This window comes from Heloderma suspectum, chromosome 17, assembly GCF_057233095.1.
Source record: "Heloderma suspectum isolate Gila_16-S chromosome 17, 16-S_ref, whole genome shotgun sequence".
NCBI lineage: Eukaryota > Metazoa > Chordata > Lepidosauria > Squamata > Helodermatidae > Heloderma > Heloderma suspectum.
In genome coordinates this window covers 18,562,357-18,582,037 of record NC_139474.1, presented here as the reverse complement: position 1 = coordinate 18,582,037, position 19,681 = coordinate 18,562,357, and the positions used below count along the sequence as shown (strand labels likewise).

The following is a 19,681-nucleotide window of genomic DNA, read 5'->3' as shown; positions in this document are numbered from 1 at the left end:
CAAACTGGTTTTTCAGGATGAACACTTAAGGAGAACCAGCGAAGGACTCCTGGGTCCTAACGCCGCAAGAGACGGTAAGAAAAATAAAACAGCCCGACATTGGAGGCGGACGCATTGGGGAATCCAAATGAAATGACATCTGGAAAGCCAAAATAAATAAATAGAAATCTAAAAAACTTTTTCTCACCCTCCCTTCTCCTGCCTGTCTCCCTCCAGCCTTTACAGCAGGGGTGTTGAGACTCTTTCAGCACAAGGGCCAGAGAAAATTGTGGAGAAGCTCTCGGGGGCCACATTCCAGGGGTGGGTGTGACCAAAGGCAAAAGGGGCAGGGCCAAAATGCCAGCATATTTGAGCTTCAAGCTCTTCCTGCCAGTAGCAGAGGCATGCTGACCTTTTAGGGTGCAACCTGTTGACTGAGCCCTCGATTTTCGCAAGCCGCTGAACGCGGAGGCCTCCAATCATCCTATGCGGGGCAGGCGGAGCGGCAGAGACGATCTTCGCCTCCCCGTCCTCCCGCCTGGCATTTTTCGCTAGACGGTCTTTTTTGCCCATCTAGTGATGGCGTTTCGGAGGAGGGAAGGAGGCTGGGAGGGGCTCAGGATCCCTCCTATCCTGGCCTCTCCGGTCTCCTCCTCTCTCCCCAAAAGGGCTCCTTTCCCTGCTCTCCAAGGTCAAGTTCCTGACCTCGGAGGCCAGCCGGCACAGTTCTTTCCACGCTGGCTGGGAGGGGGAGGCAGGGTCAGTTCTCCAACTCTCCCTTCCAGGGTCAGAGCACTGTCTGACCTCAGAGTGGGGAGGACGCCAAACAATCCTGTGTCTAGGGGCTGTAGGATTGCTCCCTTAAAATGGGGGGGGGGCGTGAAAAAGCCAGGAAATGGTTGGGGAAAAGGAGGTGGGCCCGGGGGAAGCAGCATGGCCCTCTAGGAAACTGGCCCGCAGCCGCCAAGGTTCTGCACTCCTGCTTTACAGACTTGCCCACTGTCAAAATCTTTCACTGTGTAAACTCCTTGGGGCAGAGGCCCTCCTTTATGTATGCTATGCTGTGCGCTACACTGATGGAGATATATGCATATATCTATAAGAGATGAGAACTCATTCTCAGAAATAAATAAATTCCACCCTTTCAGAAAACTGATTTGAAAATACCTTTGCGTTTGTGTGTGGAACAAAAACATAATAAACCAGGGGCCGTATCCAATGTGAGTCCTATGTAGCCCTATGGAAATGAGTGGGACTTCAGTTAGTTGTCTTGTTCACTTCTGAGGATCTACTCCAAGTAGGGCTACCATTGGCTTCTGCCCCAGGACACACACAGCGGCTTGGTACATCCTTGAAAGGCCACTGGAGGTATATAGAGCGGTCCTGATCTCGGACTGACTACATAAAGACCCATTGATAACAACTGGCAGGATAGCATGGTGTTATTGCCTTCCTTATACCTTGCCGGGGATTGGGGGACGGAACGGGATATCCTGGAAGAGGGTCTGACTGGCTGGAACCCTGAATGGGAGCACTCCATACCGCAACTATTTGTTGCAGGTCTCGCATGTACATATAACTAATATATAATGCACCCAACTGTTTCCTAGTGGGGAATGGATTTGCCAGGTGGGGATGGGGAATGGAATGTTTTAGAAAAGGGCATGGCTGGCTGAAACCCTGAACACAAGCGCTCCACACGTTGTTGCTTGTTAAAATTATCTGTATAATTGGACTAGACGTATTACACCCAGTCAGGGGCTTGGATGACCCCAGCTGGAAAGAAAGACTACGGATGCAATCCTATGCACATTTAGACAGAAAAAAGGCCAAGAACCATTTTTGTAGGACTCTTTTCTGTCTAAACATGCATAGGATTCCACCTTAAAGTGTTTAAAACTATTAAGAAGGGTCACAACAGAATTTTTACAAAGTTATGCATGGTGTCCAGAAGCCGGAGAGACGTTTTTCTCCTTCCCCCATCACACTAGAATTCAGATCACCTGCTGGAATTGATTGGCAGTCGAATGATGACGACGACGACAGCCAATCAATTCCAATTAATTATTATTGATGATAACTGATTAATATACATCTGATAATAGTGTCTGATTATTATCAATAATCATCATCTCTTGTCCTCACATTTTGCACCAACTCTGCCCTCTGATGGCAGGTTGTGGAACAAAAGCGCCACCACAGGTTAAGCTGTTTTCATCGTTGTTAGCGAAACACCCCGATTCTTTCTTAGGTACACTTTTGAAATGTATTTAGGCGCCATCAGTTGTGCCAGAAATGTCGATGGGGCTGCACATCTGACTGAGCATTACCTCTTGGAAAGAACACAGCTTGCAAGAGACGGCATCCGTCCTCAGATCCAATTTACACCCGCCGTTCCTCAGCGAGTGTGTCACACCCCATGGGAGCACTTCTTCCACGAGTGGGATCTCCTCAGGGGGACCAGGACAAGAGTATTGCAGTGGGAACAGCCTCCACTTTGAGGGTAAAAAGTGTAGTATTGCATTGTTGAGTCTTGTACCTTTACCAGGCTGCTGTGCGGCAGGCAGAAATTCGACAGGTACAGTTGCCCCTAGCCCTGCATTTCAGGGCCAGCCAAAAACTACCGTTTGGGTAATGTTTCTCTCCCACGTACCTGTTTAAAGGAATGGAACCCTGCCATCAGAATGAGGGGGCCGCCTTATCTGAAATACATCAAGGATTTCCAACTGTTGTTTCTAGTCCTGCCCTCGGAAGCAAGAGAACAAATCCATAATCTTCCACCTGCCCTCCAAAGCAGTACAGCCCACTGGGCTCCTATACTGGGCCGCATCCAGTTAATGCAAACAGGATCTGTGACAAGATCATTAGTTGTCTGTTACATACAGGACACTGGACCTATTACCATCTGGGCCCAAATGCTGAACTTTGACCTCTGCATGCTCAGTGGGGCTTACACCCCAGTTAACTGTGCCTAAGTTCCCAGCCTTAGAGTCGAGGCTGTGCCATTACTCTACCCGAGTCTGAGATGCACTACTTCAAAGCCCAGGCAGGAGCTCAAATACAGTTTCCTTCATGCACGACCGATTTGTAAAATCCTCGCATGCAGAAAACTGACACGCCAAGAAGATTAGAATCCTTTGTCCCCGATTTCCATGTGCAGGAAATAGATGTGTAAGTGAACACCAATGCTCACCAAATTCGTGACATCCGCTCTAACGGATATATGTGGGGGGGCAGGGGGACTCACGATGTCTGTTAGGATTTTAAGTAAAAAAGGAACAGACATTTTTGAAATGCAGCATTTCTACAGCAGGGAAACCAAGACAAACACACCTCTGGTCTTCTGCGGAGCAAACTTGGAGACACAAACTGACACAGAAATAAACGTGAAACATTCTCAGTAAAATCGTATATATTTAGATCACATGGTGCGTGTTTTCTTTATTCTCTCAAAGTGTATTAAATCTGTTTCAAACGACTCTCTCTCACTCTATCTAACAACATACTAGGGATACAGACAAACACCAGAGTTAGATGATTTGGCCCATGTTTTAATCGCTTCAAAACAAATTGCAATCAGGAGGTGCTGGAAGGTGCCATGAGGTTTATTTCCTTCCCCGCCAAACAAACTGCTATTTTAATTGCCTTGAGTTGGTCCCCAGAAATGCATTTCCACTGGCACACCTCCGATATGTGCATGATGGTCTTTAGAACCAAAAGGCAACCATTTAGGAACGGAGACCACCCAACCTCCACAATAAATCCTTCCTGGTTCTTCTGTTTCAGGGGGGCATCGAGGGGCAAGCCACCCGCCCCGCAAACCCAGAACTACTACTCCCAACATCCCTTTCAGACAGTGGGGAGGAGCTGTGATTGAACAGGTGGGATTTGTGGCACAGGGAGAAAACTTAGGGGATCGAGGGTCATGTAGATTTGAAGTCTGGAGGTGCGATTTTTGAAAGGCATAGAGGGTGCAGTCTCCAAGGAGAGGGATTCGCAGCAGCCTTTTCCAACCCAGCGGCCCTCTGGACACGTGAAGGAGTGGATCCCTCTGCCTGAGGGAGGCAGGTGCTCCTACACCCGTCGGTACTGAAGCGATTCGCTTGCAGCCACGTGTGAACGCAAGACGCGTCAGGTGTCGTTCGTGCAACGGGAAGGAAAATGCAAGCAAAACCTCGAGCGGGCTGAGCAGCACCCAAGCCAGGCTCTTTCCCCCAGTTGCCCGAGGTAAATGGGTTTCTGCGCTTTTGTGCTGGGATGCTGACTCCCCCCGACACATGTTACCCCCCGTTTTTTCACAGCTATACTGGTGCTGCAGGAAAAGCTTTTGTATGGGTTCATTCCATGGCATTGCTGTTAAGGTTTCAAGGCCTGCACACCCAGGGCTGCTGGTGTGGGGACGGCCATACAGATGTTTTCACACACACCCTGTCCTCCTCCTCCTCCTCCTCCATCGCTGCCCCGGGGCGGCACACACATCCTACTTTTGCCTCTGCTCAAACAGGTCTGGTAGGGTTTTGTTGTTGTCTTTCGAGTGCGTTAAGCTACCTCCAGCACAAAAACGCTCTTCCCTGCTCCTCGTTTCTCTCAGGTGCAACATCGTGACATACACAACTGTGCAGAAAAACGTACCGTGTGTTTAATTCTCCCATGCAATGGGGTGTTCCTAGCCTTACAGACACACTTACACACACACACACACACACACACACACACGATGGCACCCCTCGCCGGAGCGTTTCCCTGAATTCAGAGGAGTCCAGTCGGTGCTCTGCGTCACTTCTTCTCGGGGCTGTCATCCGCTGAGGAGTGAGCCGCAGCGATGCTGTTGAACTTTTCGCAGACCGCCTCCGCCGACAGTTTGGGGAGACCCCGGTCCAGGGGGCACTCGTCCACCAGGCTGTTCATCGGTGTGGGGGGCAGGGGGGCGTCGTCATCTGCCAAGTCATCCCCCAAGCGGTGAGAGGCCTTGGCAGGATCCTTTCGGGCCCCGTGGCTCTCCGTCTCACAGCTCACAGTGCCTCTGGGCTCCGAACTTGACTTGTGGTTGCCTGGCTGCATGGCGGCACACGTGGGATCGCGTTGGCCCCACTCCCTCAGGAAGCGCTTGACGACGGGAAGGGCTTTCTTGCGCGAGGCTGTGGCGTTGCCCTGGTTGTAGGCCAGGAGGGTGGGGCACGGGCTCTCGAGTGGAGACAGGCCAAGGGAAGGGTCGCTAGAGCACTCCAAGGTTTGGCACACCTAAAAGTAGAAACAGAAAACACCCAAGGGCGTTAAGGCAGCCGGAGAATGTCCAGCACGGAAGGGAAGCCCTCTTCCAACTGACGGCCCGTTTTGCTATGACACACAAACAAAGAACAGTTCTCAGGGGCTTGGGTCCCATAGGCTGCAAAGTTTAACTAGAACTGCATAGTTTAAAATGGATGAACTGGTTAGATTTGAGTGAAGGGGAAACAAAAAGACCCTCCTGGGTGACCAAAACATTGATCCGATTAATGGGCACAGATCCCCCCAAAACAGGCGTATTGACTTAATGCAGGCAATAATAACAATGGCAGCTGGCAAGCACTGAAAGAGGTATTGCTTCCTGTTTCTCACATACAAGACGGAATGCCTCTCCTTAGAAGAGGCATACCCACCCTTGCCCTCATTGCTAATTCATGTATTGCTAAGAAACACAAGTAGAAATCACCGTTTCTAATGATAACAAGTGTCATGGAGGGAGAGGCATTCTACCCGCTCTCTCACTCAGGAGGGAATGCATCTCCTATTATCATAATCCCCTCCTCAGAAGAAGTGTTCCTGTTCGCTCACACAGAGATGCCTCATCTAAGATGTCCCCTGCTATGACATGTTCATACAGGATCTAAAATGAGGCCTGCTTTTTGCTGCAGAACTACCGCTTTGCTCGTATGCAAATATAATCCGTAAAATTAAAAATAATCAGCTAAGGACTCTTTAACTGAGTGATGTCAAATGCTGAGAACAGCCCCGGCGGATCAGACCAAAGGCCCACCTCATCCAGTGACCAGTTTGCCCACCAGTGGCTGGCCAGATGCCTCAATAGGAAGCCCACTGGCAGGGTGTGAAGGCAATAGCCCTCACCTGCTGTCATCCCCACCCCCACCACCCCCAGGCACTGGTAGTCAGAGGTAGACTGCTTCAATGCATGGAGGTTTCATTCCCAACCATAATTGCTAATGGGAACCTGAAAAGAGCCCTGCAGGATGAAGACTGAGGGCCCATCTAGTCCAGAATCCAGACTGGCTGACCAGCTGCCTGTGGGGATCCGCTCAGAAGCGGGACAGGACAGCAGCCGCCCTCTTCCATGCACTCCCTGACAACCAGACACCTTTCCAGGGCTGTGGGACTACAAAAAGATTCTAAACCAGGCAAAGAAATCCAGAAAGCCGCACGCGGCCCTACCAAGACACCTCTGTTGCTTTCCCCCCATGGCACCTGCCCCAGCCCCAGCCCCAGCCCTTCCGGATTGTGCCACCTACGAAGAGGCAGGAGGGAGGGGTCTCTCTTTTGTCCCCCTCAGCCCAGCCAGCCACTCCCCACCTGCACCACTGCACACCTGGGCTGGAGCGGTGCTGGCCACCACAACCGAGACAGATCACAACGAGCCGGGGAGAGGCGATGACACGTCCCTTGCCAAGTTCCCTCTCGCACTGCCGGCTTCGCCGCTTCCGGGGCTGCTGCGATGCGGTCTTTTTTTAGCCCTCTCAGAAGCACAGAAGTCAGCTGAGGGCAGGGGCGGCTCTCAGCTGCCCCCAAATGATGACTCACCCCAGCCCTCGTGGGCTGCCCACAAGCCCGCCGGAAGAAGCAAAGGCGCCCCAGCACCAGCTGCACTCCAAAGTAATTTTAAAGTGTGCCACCTGACTTCGGCGTCACCCAGCTCACACTCCCAGGCAGAGGGACGTCCTTCAGCCCTCAGCGTCACCTTCCCCATAGAAAGCCTGAGCTTGCAAAGAGAGGGGGCTATAAATTGGCCACACACAAAACAAGAGAGGCCGGAATCTGCTCCTCTGCGATAACAAGTCCACCTCAAAGTGGTCCAAACCGGTTTCCCTTGCATTGCAACAGCTTTGTGCGTGCCCGAGGGAGGCCAAAAAGCCACCTCCGCAGAGAGGGAGACGTTTTGATGGCCGGCGTGTGCAAAACGCTTCAAGGACGTGTAGTTGAAAAGCGCTCTATAAATCTTCTCAGCAAAAACCAATCAAGGACATCCGCTGAGCCAAGATGGCCTCCGCCAAGCCTCCTGCCGCTGGATAAATGAGAGGGGTGGGGAGCAAAGCTATCAGAATGTTCGCGGACCAGCTTTCTGGGAGGGAAGAGGCAGTTGTCAGTTTGAGTGTCAGAGGGGGCCGCCCAAGCAAGTGGGAAGAGGCCCTGGGACGTAGGAAGTGAAATGCTGGAGAGCCCAGGAGCAAAGGAGGCTGGTGGAAAGGGGTAGAGGAGGACATGGATGGAGAGAGAGGAGCCTGAAGGAAGGGCCAGTGGTGGAGGAAGAGGGTTAAGGTAAAGGGCACAGGAGATAGAGTATTTAGGTGAGGGTGGGCAAATGAGAGGCAGGCCTCTAGAAAAACTTCGCAGGACAGCAATCATAGAATCACAGATAATAGACAGTGGTTCTGAGCATTCTTAGAATCATAGAATAATAGAATAGTGGGGTTGGAAGGGGCCTACAAGGCCATCGAGTCCAACCCCCTGCTCAATGCAGGAATCCAAGTCAGAGCATCTCTGACAGGTGGCTGTCCAGCCTCGTCTTGAAGGCCTCCAGTGTGGGAGAGCCCACCACGTCCCTAGGGAATTGGTCCCATCGTCGTATTGCTCTAACAGTCAGGACGTTGTTCCTGATGTTCAGCCGGAATCCGGCTTCCTGTAACTGGAGCCCATTATTCCATGTCCTGCACTCTGGGATGATCGAGAAGAGATCCTGGCAAGAGGGGCTGTGTCCTATAGTGATCAAAGAGGCGGGGAGGTGAAAGTAGACAGCGGGTGGTGGAGACATGGAGCTGGGGAAAGGAGGGGCCAAAGAGAGAACAGGGCTAGGATAAACCAGCACAGAGGGGCCAAGGGGCCGTGAGCTGCAGGCAGGCAGGCAAGGGAGGGTTTCCACAGGCCGGGGAGGAAGGCTGCCTCCACGCCTTGCCTGTGGAACTGCCCATCACAAGAGGTGGCCGTGGCCACGAGCTAAGGCAGCTTCACAAAAAGATCAGACATACTGATGGAGGGGGAAGGGAGGGGTCGATCACGGGCTTTTCGTCCTGGGGGCTAAATGGAACCCGTGTTTCCAAGTGGTCTGCCTCTGAATGCCAGATGTCAGGGAGGTCAAATGGGGCAGAAGGCTACCGCCTTCATGACCCCCTTTGTGGGCTTCCTGGAGACACCAGTCTGGCCAGTCTGGCAAATAGGACGCTGGACTAAACCAGGGGTGCAGGTCCTCGGGCCTGTGGGCCAAGCCCGGCTGGCCTGGAGTCCTAATCTGGCCCTTCGAGGTCCCACAGATGGCCATGCCCCGTCCGCTGGCCCCATCCCCTTTACCCCGACCACCAGTCATTCAGTGGTTTCCTGGCTTTTGTGCAGTTTTCCCATTCTACAAGGCTGAAATTCCTCTCACAAGGCGGAGTTAGTGGCAGTCAGAGCTTTAACCTCCAATATGCTGCTATCATGGGCATTTTTGGCCGCACCCCTTTTGCGTTGGTCCCCCGAGAACTTTGCTGAAATTGAATTCAGTTCTTGGGGTGAAAGAAGTTCGACACCCCTGCTTTAGCGGTAGTCTTCCACTTCCATTTTATAACACCTAAGGCCATTTAAAAAGTTGCATCTGAATTCTAAGCACCTGAGCGGCCTGTCCCTGGGCAGCTGGTTCCAGTGCCATGGTGCCACCCCCGAGAAAGCCCTGTCCTGTCCCCCACAAACAATTCCCACACACAAGAAAGGAAGACAGAGCTGAGTGTCACCGGACGGTCTCATGGGCCCAGGAAGGCTCACGTTGCAAGGGACACTCAAGTCACAACTGGTCCCGATGAAGTGATGAGAGGCGGCCGGCGAGCACATGAGCAGCTCAGTCTGTGGAGGGGAAACTGAGGCTGGCGCTGGCCCCCAAAAGTTGCAGCTGCCCCAGCCTGTAAAGACCTTTCCTAGAGACAAAAGTCAGGGTACTGCCTGTTCGGCCCCAGCGCAGCTAAAAATAAGCCAAAGGAAACGTCCTCATTTGTATTCAACAAGGAAACACAGGAAGAGAGCGAGATCTTTACAGCTGCCCTATAAATGGTGATGCTCCATTTACTCAGAGAAAAGCAGGCCGGGGCCGCGAGGCCCGCAGGGAGTGGCTCCCTCTGTATCCTCCTTTGTGATGCCAAGCTCCATACTAGGGCATTCCCTTTATTAGAAATATTGCCCTAAATAGAGATTTTGGATTCCCCCGCCCCCCTTCATATGGCCATCATGCCTACCTCTGCTGTCTTGTCATGATTCCATGACCTTGTCCCACCTTCTCATACAAGAAACCCATTTCATGCAGCGGTTTACAAATGAAAGAGCCGGCAGGGAAACGGGACCATTCCACCAGCCCTCCCGAAAGACGATTCTGCTTTTTCCTCTTCCCTTCCCATCCCTTCTTCCTTCTGTGTCGCATCTTTTTCGGATTGTAACCCTGCGGGCAGGGACCATCTTGTTTTAAACCACTCCGGGAGCCTTTTTGGGCTGAAGAGCAGGATGAAAATACTTTAAATAAAAAAATAAGAACAACCACCCAAGAGACTGAAACGTTTCTAACAAAATAAACATTTTGGGTGGTTATTTTTGAATCGCCATCTGGATGTTTCAGCCCACCTTACCTGGACGGATCGCAGCTGGTTGCAAAGTGAAAAAAACCACAAAATATTGTCATCAATTAGGCACTCTGGGAGGGACGCTTTCGGTACTCTAATCTCAAGGCCAAAGCAGACGCGGTGGTGTGGGTCCAGTGCATCTAAACTCGGAAGTGCCCCAGGCAGACAGGAAGAGGCAGGGGGTGGTGGTCTGATCTTAACAGAGAAAGGGGGCATGGGGGTACGGGCGAGGGGTGCTCGACAGTGGTGTAGTGAAGCCCAAGGCTGAAACCGAGACTTTTGGATTAGCAGGAACGCTGACTGCTACACAACCCCCCTTGTTTGCCCAATACAAACTATCTTGGGGTCTTGAATGGGCAATTAAGACCCATTCGTTTTACAAAGGGCATGTAATATGCAGAGAGACAGAGACAGAGATGTATCAGCACAGCCACTGCCATTTCTGGACTCTCCTTGCCGGGAGAGGGGCATTGCCATGGGGCACCTGCTCTTCCAAACTGACCACCGCACCCCCGGTGCTGAACCCACCCCCTATATGTGCCTTTCCCAAGTTATTCAGCCAGCCAGGCAGCCTTCTGGTTTGGAAGCTGGACCGACGAGAAGAGGGCGGAAGGAGAGATGCTGTGCCCATCACCCGTTTCCGCCTCTTTCTATGGGGTTGGAAGAGTTCTGGGTTTGAACGGGGGAGCGATGCGGTGTGGGCATGGAGAAAGACCCCCTCCGAAGTTCGCAACCGAGGTGACACGGGAACGGCCATGCTTCCTGGCTCAACGCTCGTACTCTAAGCTCTTGCAGCCACTACTCAAGACCAGCCGTAATACAGCAAGACCGTCACCAACCTTAACGTAAGGCTGCAATGTCTGATAGGGTGGAGTAATCCATTTAAAAAATGGAGTGATGTCAAATGGATGCGCAGAACAAGGGACGCATGCAGCCCCCTCCCAGGTATTCCCACCACACCCGATTGCACCCCACCACCCCAATTGTTTTCCTTTAAAAAAAAAAAAAACTGGAGAAAAAGTCACAGTCGCCACCAACATTTGTTGGCAAACTGCTACAGAAGCTTAGAATGGACAAATTTAGCCCCCCCTTTTTTTCTTTGCAGCACGGGGGCAGCAACAGTGGGGAGTGTGGCCCACAGGGTTCAAGGGGTGGAAATTGGCCCCCGGACCACCCAAAGTTCCCCACCTCTCAAATAAAAGGTGCCAGTGGTTAATCAGTTGGCAGTTTTTATAAAATTAAATACAAGTGTTTATTACAAAAATCAGGATGTCAAGTGCCAGCTTAGCAGAGGCATCACTCTTGTTCCCTTACCCACCACAGGGACGCCTCTTCTAAGGGGAAGCCTGCTATGACAGATGTGGAAATCATCCCATAATAAAAAACAACCGTCTTGTGACACCTTAAAGACTAAAAGGTTTATTATGGCATAAGTTATATTATATACACAGCCACAGCTGACCTAGAAGTTGCCTTTACAAAAGAACTTCAAACGGAGACTTCAGCGTGAAACTGAACCGCCCAGAGAGCTTCGGCTACTGGGCGGTATAGAAATTAAATAAATAAACAAACAAACAAACTGCTGAATTGGAACCTAATAGAAGTTGGATTCTAAATGTTTGGGCATGAATAAAGACAATGGTTTCCTGTCCTACTAAGTGAATGGACTTCGCAATGCTACAATTGTGTTGTGAATGGCCACTGTGCTTATTTTGCATATATTTTACTTTGCTATATGTGCTATACTTTTTCCATTTCACGGCCGCTAATTTTTTTAAAAAAATTGCATTTATATCCCACCTTTTTTCCTCCAAGGGAACCCAAGGTGGCATACATAATCCCCTTCCTCTCCATTTTATCCCCACAACAACAACCCTGTGAGGTGGGTTGGGCTGAGAGTCTGTGAATGAACCAAAGTCACCCAGTGAGCTTCCATGGCCAAGTGGGGACTAGAACCCGGATCTCCCGACTCCCAGTCCAACACTCTCACCACTACGCCACACTGGTTCTCCACTGTTTACATATTTTTTTCTTCTTTTGCATTTGCACTGTGTAGATGTATGTGTAGATGTATGTGTGTGTGTGTTTTGTGCATCTGAAGAAGTAGACTCCAGTCCACTTAAGCTTCCGCCATAATACATTTGTTAGCCTTTAAGGTGTCACAAGACTCTTGGTTGTTTCTGCTCCAACAGACTAACACACAGCTACGCTTCCAAAAATAAAAGCATGCTTTTCGCTCCAGAACAACTGCTTTTACTCATACCTTGCAGATTTAATCAGTCCATTGATCAAGTGGAACAGATACGATTAATCAATTAAGATTTTGTTACTCAGGCAAGAGCCCTACAACATTTAGCACATTTATTTTTTTTAAACTTTAAAGTTTAAATCTTACATCAGAAGGCCCTTCTCCACGACACAAGCCCCTAACACAACCCCATCCCCCCCGAATTCAAATGTCTGCCCTCAAAACATTTTAAGACTAGCGTAATTGATCAAGATGCTTCTGATAACAACAATATATAGGATCGGAAAAGAAAAAGAAGGCTCATAGCTTAGATTAGAACACAAAAAATCTTATTTTGAAAAGCAGGTAAATCCTATGAGACAAAAGTGTTAGGAGCAAGAGAGGCTTCTAACAAATCAGTTTAATTCCTCCACCTTTCATACTATGGCATCTTCCATAAAAGAGTATCCTGACCTTCCATAAATTCTGCAGCCAAATCTTTTCTTATTTCAGAGTGTATTGGCAGAGACCACCTACATACTTAAAAAAAAATTAACCCACCTCCAAATGATGAGGACTGGAAGCTTGATTTTTTAAAAAATGATGTGGGGATGGGGAGAGATTTTCCCCTATTCCTATCAGCCTGCCAGATTTTGCCATTTGAAGTATGGATCGCTGTTTTCTGGACACACACCCAATTAAAAAACAAACAAACCAATTGTTTGTGAGAGAAAGAATACATGACTCCAATTTGATGCACACTAACCCTGGAGCACTATTGGACATAATGGCATGTACTACTGAACGTATGTGTTGAAGATCACACTCTTCGAGCAGGCGGCTTTAAAAAGATAAGTGCATTTGATTAACGCCGGGCAAAATAATTAGCTGAAAACTGGAAGGTGGGGAGGGAGAAAATGCACTCCATAAACCTCTGTGTGTGTGTTATTCTTGGTCGGTGCAAATTCAAGGCATCCAATTTACAGGAGTGAGAACCCTCCCTGAAAGACAGAGGAGCTTGGGGGGTGGAGGGAGAGGGAAAAAAGAACCCTGGTCCCAAAGATTTTACTTACCTCCCATCAGCCAGGCCGAAGACACTGTTGTCTGGCAAGAGTTACCATGACTGTGATCTCTGACCCTCCTCTCCCTAGGATGCCCACACAGACCCACACGCTTTGTTAGCTGGCGATCTCAGAAACCTTTGACCATGGTTAATGAGTGACGATTGCTTTAGCAGGGGCGCCTGCGTAAACATTCCTCCTCGCTTTGCCAATCAGCCCGCAAGGTTCTCTCTAGGAGCATGGATGGACGGACGGATGCAGTGCCACCTCCCACAGCACAGTGGCCACCCCACTCCCGCTGCTATAGCACCCGGGAAGATCTGGGAAGAAGCAGGAGGAGCGTGTGTGCGGCGGGGGCCGGGGCTGGGGAGGCGGAAGGAAGGAAGGAAGGGCCAATGGAGGGGGAAAGAGGGAAGGAACAAACGGTCAGCGTTTTGACAGAGCCCACCCTAGGAAGGCAGAGAAAGGCAATGCTAGGGCATTGTTGTCTAGAAAAGCAGCACAACAGATACACTTAACAGAGCTGTGTGCAAAGAATATATTCGTGGAAGATTTGAAATTCGAACTACGACAGCCTTTTCATCGCTAAGACCACCCTAGTTCAGATTTCGAATCTTTTATGAATCCACAGGGCAAGTAGCAGATGCCAGTTTTCCGGAAATGTTTATGGGGAAAATTACAGGGAAAATTTTCTGATGGCCTAAATCAAGGGTGGACAACTTCAGGCAGTCCAGGAACCAATTTCCGGGGGCGGGGACACTCCTGTCATTGCCATGCCGCCGAATTTTCCGGCGGCAGAAAAAATGGCAGTTTGCCATACCCATTCAGCAGCAAACAACTACAGAGACTCAAAAGGGCCATATGTAGCTAGAAAGCAAACTAAATTTGGCACTTTTGAGACTCCATAGCAGTTTGCTGCTGAATTCTGTCAGCAAACTGCTGCCATGGGGTGGCAGGGGCAGCAGGGACCACACCTGAGGCCGTGGGGGGGGCTGCATGTTGGCCACCCCTGGCCCAAATTAATTGGGATCCAGTTGAGCATGCATTTTTGATTTGCATTTAGTAAACAGTTGTTCAGTCGTTAAGTCGCGTCCGACTCTTCGTGACCCCATGGACCATAGCACGACAGGCCTTCCTGTCCTCCGCTCTCTCCCGGAGTGTGCTCAAGTTCATATTCATTAAATCGGTGATGCTATCTAGCCATCTCATCCTCTGCCATCCCCTTCTCTTTTTGCCTTCAATCTTTCCCAGCGTCAGGGTCTTTTCCAGAGAGTTTTCTCTTCGCATTAGGTAGCCAAAATATTTGAGCTTCAGCTTCAGGATCTGTCCTTCCATTGAGCAGTCAGGGTTGATTTCCTTTAGGGCTGACTGATTTGACCTCCTTGCAGTCCAGGGGACTCGTAAGAGTCTTCTCCAGCACCACAGTTCGAAAGCATCTATTCTTTGGCGCTCAGCCTTCCTTATAGTCCAGCTCTCACAGCCATACATTACCACTGGGAAAACCATAGCTTTGATTATATGGACCTTTGTCGGCAAGGTGATGTCTCTGCTTCTTTCTATGCTGTCTAGGTTGGCCATAGCTTTCCTTCCAAGGAGCAAGCGTCTTTTAATTTCACAGCTACAGTCACCATCTGCGGTGATCTTGGAGCCCAAGAAAATAAAATCTGTCACTGCTTCCATTTCTTCCCCTTCTATATGCCAGGAAGTGATGGGGCCAGATGCCATGATCTTAGTTTTTTTAATGTTGAGTTTCAAACCAGCTTTTGCACTCTCCTCTTTCACACTCAACAAGAGGCTCTTGAGATCCTCTTCGCTTTCTGCCATTAGGGTGGTATCGTCTGCGTATCTGAGGTTGTTGATAATTCTCCCAGCAATCTTAATTCCGACCTCTGATTCATCCAACCCGGCATTTCTCATGATGTACTCTGCATATAAGTTAAATAAGCAGGGTGACAATATGCAGCCTTGTCGTACTCCTTTCCTAATTTTGAACCAATCGGTTGTTCCGTATCTGGTTCTTACTGTTGCTTCTTGACCCTCGTACAGGTTTCTCAGGAGACAGGTAAGGTGGCCTGGTACTCCCATCTCTTTAAGAATTTGCCACAGTTTGTTGTGATCCACACAATCAAAGGCTTTAGCGTAGTCAATGAAGCAGAAATAGACGTTTTTCTGGAATTCTCTTGCTGTCTCCATGATGCAGCGAAAGTTGGCGATTTGATCTCTAGTTCCTCTGCCTCTTCGAAACCCAGCTTGTACTTCCGGTAGTTCTCGGTTCACATGCTGCTGAAGCCTAGCTTGTAGGATTTTGAGCATAACCTTGCGGGCATGTGAAATGAGAGCAATTGTACGGTAGTTTGAACACTCTTTGGCATTGCCGTTCTTTGGAATTGGAATGTAAACTGACCTTTTCCAGTCTTGTGGCCACTGTTGAGTGTTCCGAATTTGTTGGCATATTGCGTGCAGCACTTTAACAGCATCATCTTTTAGGATCTTAAATAGCTCATCTGGAATACTGTCATCTCTGCTAGCTTTGTTGTTAGTAATGCTCCTAAGGCCCACTTGACTTCACTCTCTAGGTTGTGCGGCTCAAGTTCAGTGACCGCACTATCATGGCTATCAGGGACATTAAGATCTTTCTTAAGGGACATTAAGATCTTTCCTGTATAGTTCTTCTGTGTATTCTTTCCACCTCTTCTTAATCTCATCTGCTTCTGTTAGGTTCCTGCCTTCTTTGTCCTTTATCATGCCCGTCTTTGCACAAAACGTTCCCTTGAGATCTCCGATTTTCTTGAAGAGATCTCTAGTCTTTCCCATTCTATTCTTTTCCTCGATTTCTTTGCATTGTTCATTTAAGAAGGCCTTCTTGTCTCTCCTTGCCATTCTCTGGAACTCAGCATTTAGTTGGATATATCTTCCCCTTTCTCCCTTGCTTTTTGCTTCCCTTCTTTCCTCAGCGACTTGTAAAGCCTCCTCAGACAGCCACTTTACTTTCTTGCATTTCTTTTTCTTTAGGATGGATTTAGTTGCTGCCTCCTGAACAATGTTACGGACCTCCGTCCATAGTTCCTCAGGCACTCTGTCTATCAGGTCTAATCCCTTAAATCTATTCCTCACCTCCACTGTATATTCATAAGGGATATGATTTAGGTCATACCTGAACGGTTTAGTGGTTTTCCCTACGTTCTTCAATTTAAGCCGAAATTTTGCAAGAAGCAGCTCATGATCTGAGCCACAGTCAGCTCCGGGTCTTGTTTTTACTGACTGTACGGAGCTTCTCCATCTTTGGCTGCAAAGGACATAATCAATCTGATTTCGATATTGACCATCTGGTGATGTCCGTGTGTAGAGTCGCCTCTTGTGCTGTTGGAAAAGAGTGTTTGCTATGATCAGCATGTTCTCTTGGCAAAACTCTATTAGCTTTTGTCCTGCTTCATTTTGTACACCAAGGCCATGCCTGCCTGTTATCCCGGTGATTTCTTGACTTCCTACTTTAGCATTCCAATCCCCTATGATGAAGAGGACATCTTTTTTTGGTGTTAGTTCTAGAAGGTGTTGTAGGTCTTCATAGAACCGATCAACCTCAGCTTCTTCGGCCTCAGTGGTTGGGGCATAGACTTGAATTACTGTGATGTTGAATGGTTTGCCTTGGATTCGTACTGAGATCATTCTGTCGTTTTTGAGATTGTACCCCAGTACTGCTTTTCCCACCCTTATGTTGACTATGAGTGCTACTCCATTTGTTCTAAGGGATTCTTGCCCACAGTGGTAGATATAATGGTCACCTGAATTAAATTCGCCCATGCTTGTCCATTTTAGTTCATGGATTCCCAAGATGTCCATGTTCAATCTTGCCATCTCATGTTTGACCACCTCCAGCTTACCTTGATTCATTCATCTTACATTCCAGGTTCCTAAACAATATTGTTCTTTACAGCATCGGACTTTCTTTTCACCACCAGACACATCCACAGCTGAGTGTCCTTTCGGGTTTGGCCCAGCCGCTTCACTCTTTCTGGCGCTACTTGGAAATTCCCTCTGCTCTTCCCCAGTAGTATGTTGGACACCTTCCAACCTGAGGGGCTCATCTTCCGGCGTCATATCTTTTAGCCTTGTGATACGTTCCATGGGGTTTTCTTGGCAAGAATACTGGAGTGGGTTGCCATTTCCTTCTCCAGTGGACCACATTTTGTCAGAACTCTCCGCCATGACCTGTCCATCTTGGGTGGCCCTGCACAGCATAGCTTATGGCTTCACTGAGTTACGCAAGCCCCTTTGCCACAACAAGGCAGTGATCCATGAAGGGGTAGTAAACAGTACTTTGGAAAAAAGTACTCTGTGTTAATTTTACATGCAGTATAATTACCTCAAAAAGACACTTATTCAAATGCCTTCCTAAAAATGTCTAGTTACCTACTGAGTAGACCCTGGCTGTTGTACCACCACAGACAAAACAGAGTCCCTTGCAAAATGGTTGCAACTTAGAATGCGCAAACAGCCACTGGAAGAGGATGAAACAGGACTCTGCAGTCAAGGAAACGCACATGTTGAGCCAGTTCGGACGATCATATTTTGGCTTATTAAGTCGAGAGCTGTGCACAGCTTTTGCTCATACACACAGCCCCTTCCCAAAAGCCACGATTAATCCAGGAAGCCGCTCATAACATAACTTTCCCATTTCATCCAGACTGGGAAACTACGGTTACCAGCACTGTAATTAGCTAGGATATCAAGCCAAGCTCAAAACTGTGCTTTAATATCCTGGCTTGTTCTGAAGCTGGAAACTGTAGCTTCCCACTTTGGACAGAACAGGAAAAAATGGTTAATTAGAGCTTCCCGGTGTAATTGTGGTCAATTGCAAAGGGAGGGGCAAAGGGGCTGCATTCACAAGCAAAAGGCTCACACACATCTCGGCTTAATGAGTCAAGATATGACCATCTGAACACAGCCAGGATCACAGCCTTCATTTGCTAAGTCATTATACCACAAGGACTCCCTGGCACTCTGTTTGGAGAGCAGGAAAAGAATACATCAGAGATAAAAAAGCATGATATCTGGCCATGGCTTGTGGTGGCCGGGGTTTGGGGGGGGGGGGGGGGAGAAAGAAGTGGTTTTCAAGTTGCATTTTGGAATGGTGCGGTTTCTTGGATGCTTATTGGAGATTTCTCAATGGGAAGAACAAGGGAGGGATCGTAGCTCAGTGCTGGGGCATCTGTTCTGCGTGCAGAAAGGCTCCGGTCCAATCCCTGCTGACATCTCCAGTTTAAAGGATCAGACTTACACCAGGTCAGAAGGCCTGACCATCTAGCCCAGTACCGTCTACTGCAGGGGTGGGCAACTTTCAGCCCCCAGCCTCATTTCAAAAACCCCTGCACGTGATCAGTTCAGGCCTCATCGAAAGAGCGATCTGTCCCTTCCTTAGCAGCCCGCTCCATAGAGAAGAAGGGGGAGAGGGAGGGGGAGAGGGGGAGAGAGTGGTGGAAGGAAAGAGAAAAGGCAGGTGGGAGAAAGAAAAGGGGGTGGCCCACTAATTCTGGGCTCCAGCCACTGGCATTAGGTCATCCACCACTGACATGCGGCCCCCAACAGATTACCCAAGAGGGAACACAGCCCTTGACAAAAAGAAGGTTGGCCACCCCCAGTCTACTCTGAGTGGCAGAAGCTCTTTGGGGAAACCATGGTGGAGAGGCTTGTCCCATCAGCTGCTACCCAAGATACTTCCGTCTGGAGCTGTTGGAGAACAACCCTGGGGCCTCCATCATGTTCAGGATGTGCTCTACCACTGGGCTACGGCCCCTGCTCCAAGGGCGATATGAAAACCACATTGTCTAAGGCAGGCTTCCCCAACCTGCTGCCCTCCAGATGTTTTGGACTGCAACTCCCATCAGCCCTAGCCAGCATGGCCAATTCATTTATTTCATTTCTGTACCACCCAAACAGCTGAAGTTCTCTGGGCAGTTCACACAAATTATGATACAAAATACATAACGTAAAACCTTTAACATGCAAAGTTTTAAAACGGTTAAAAAGCTAAACAAATTGTTACAATCAAATACTGAGAGCTGATAACAAAAAGACATTAAGGACACAATCCTATGCATATTTAGACAGAGAAAAAGTCCTACAACTCCCCAGATTCCCCAGGCAGCCTTGCTCGCTGGGGAATACAGGGAGTTGTAGGATATGTTCTGTCTAAACATGCCTAGGATTGCGCCTTAAAAGCCCCATCGTAGGCCATCAAATGCCTGGGAGTAGAGGACAGTCTTAACCTGGCACTGAAAGGGTGACAATGTTAGTACCAGGCGAACCTCGTTGGGGAGAGTGCTCCAGAATCGGGGAGCCACCACCAAAAAGGCACTCTCCCTTGTTGCCACCCTCCCCTCCTCCTTTGGAGGAGGCCCTTGGAGGAGGGCCTCAGATGTTGACTGTAGAGCCCAGGTAGGTACATATCGGGAGAGGCGCTCCATCAGGTACTGTGGTCCAGAGCTGCAGCAGGCATTATAGCTCAAAAGCAGCACCTTGAATTGGGCTTGGAAAGACACAGGCAGCCAGTGCAAGCGGCGAAAATTGGT

The 19,681-nt window shown here is 49.2% G+C and overlaps 1 protein-coding gene across 7 annotated transcripts in view; it reads right to left on the bottom strand.

The window, feature by feature from the left end:
* Positions 1 to 3,509: 3,509 nt before the first annotated feature.
* PRUNE1 (prune exopolyphosphatase 1) overlaps positions 3,510 to 19,681 on the bottom strand; it is a 39,137-nt gene continuing 22,965 nt past the window's right edge. For all 7 annotated transcript variants that reach the window (XM_084823439.1, XM_084823437.1, XM_084823435.1 and 4 more), the window contains one exon: positions 3,510 to 5,220. In XM_084823439.1, the coding sequence (XP_084679565.1) occupies positions 4,756 to 5,220 (465 nt within the window). In that variant the 3' untranslated portion in view covers positions 3,510 to 4,755. The remainder of the gene's footprint in view (positions 5,221 to 19,681) is intronic.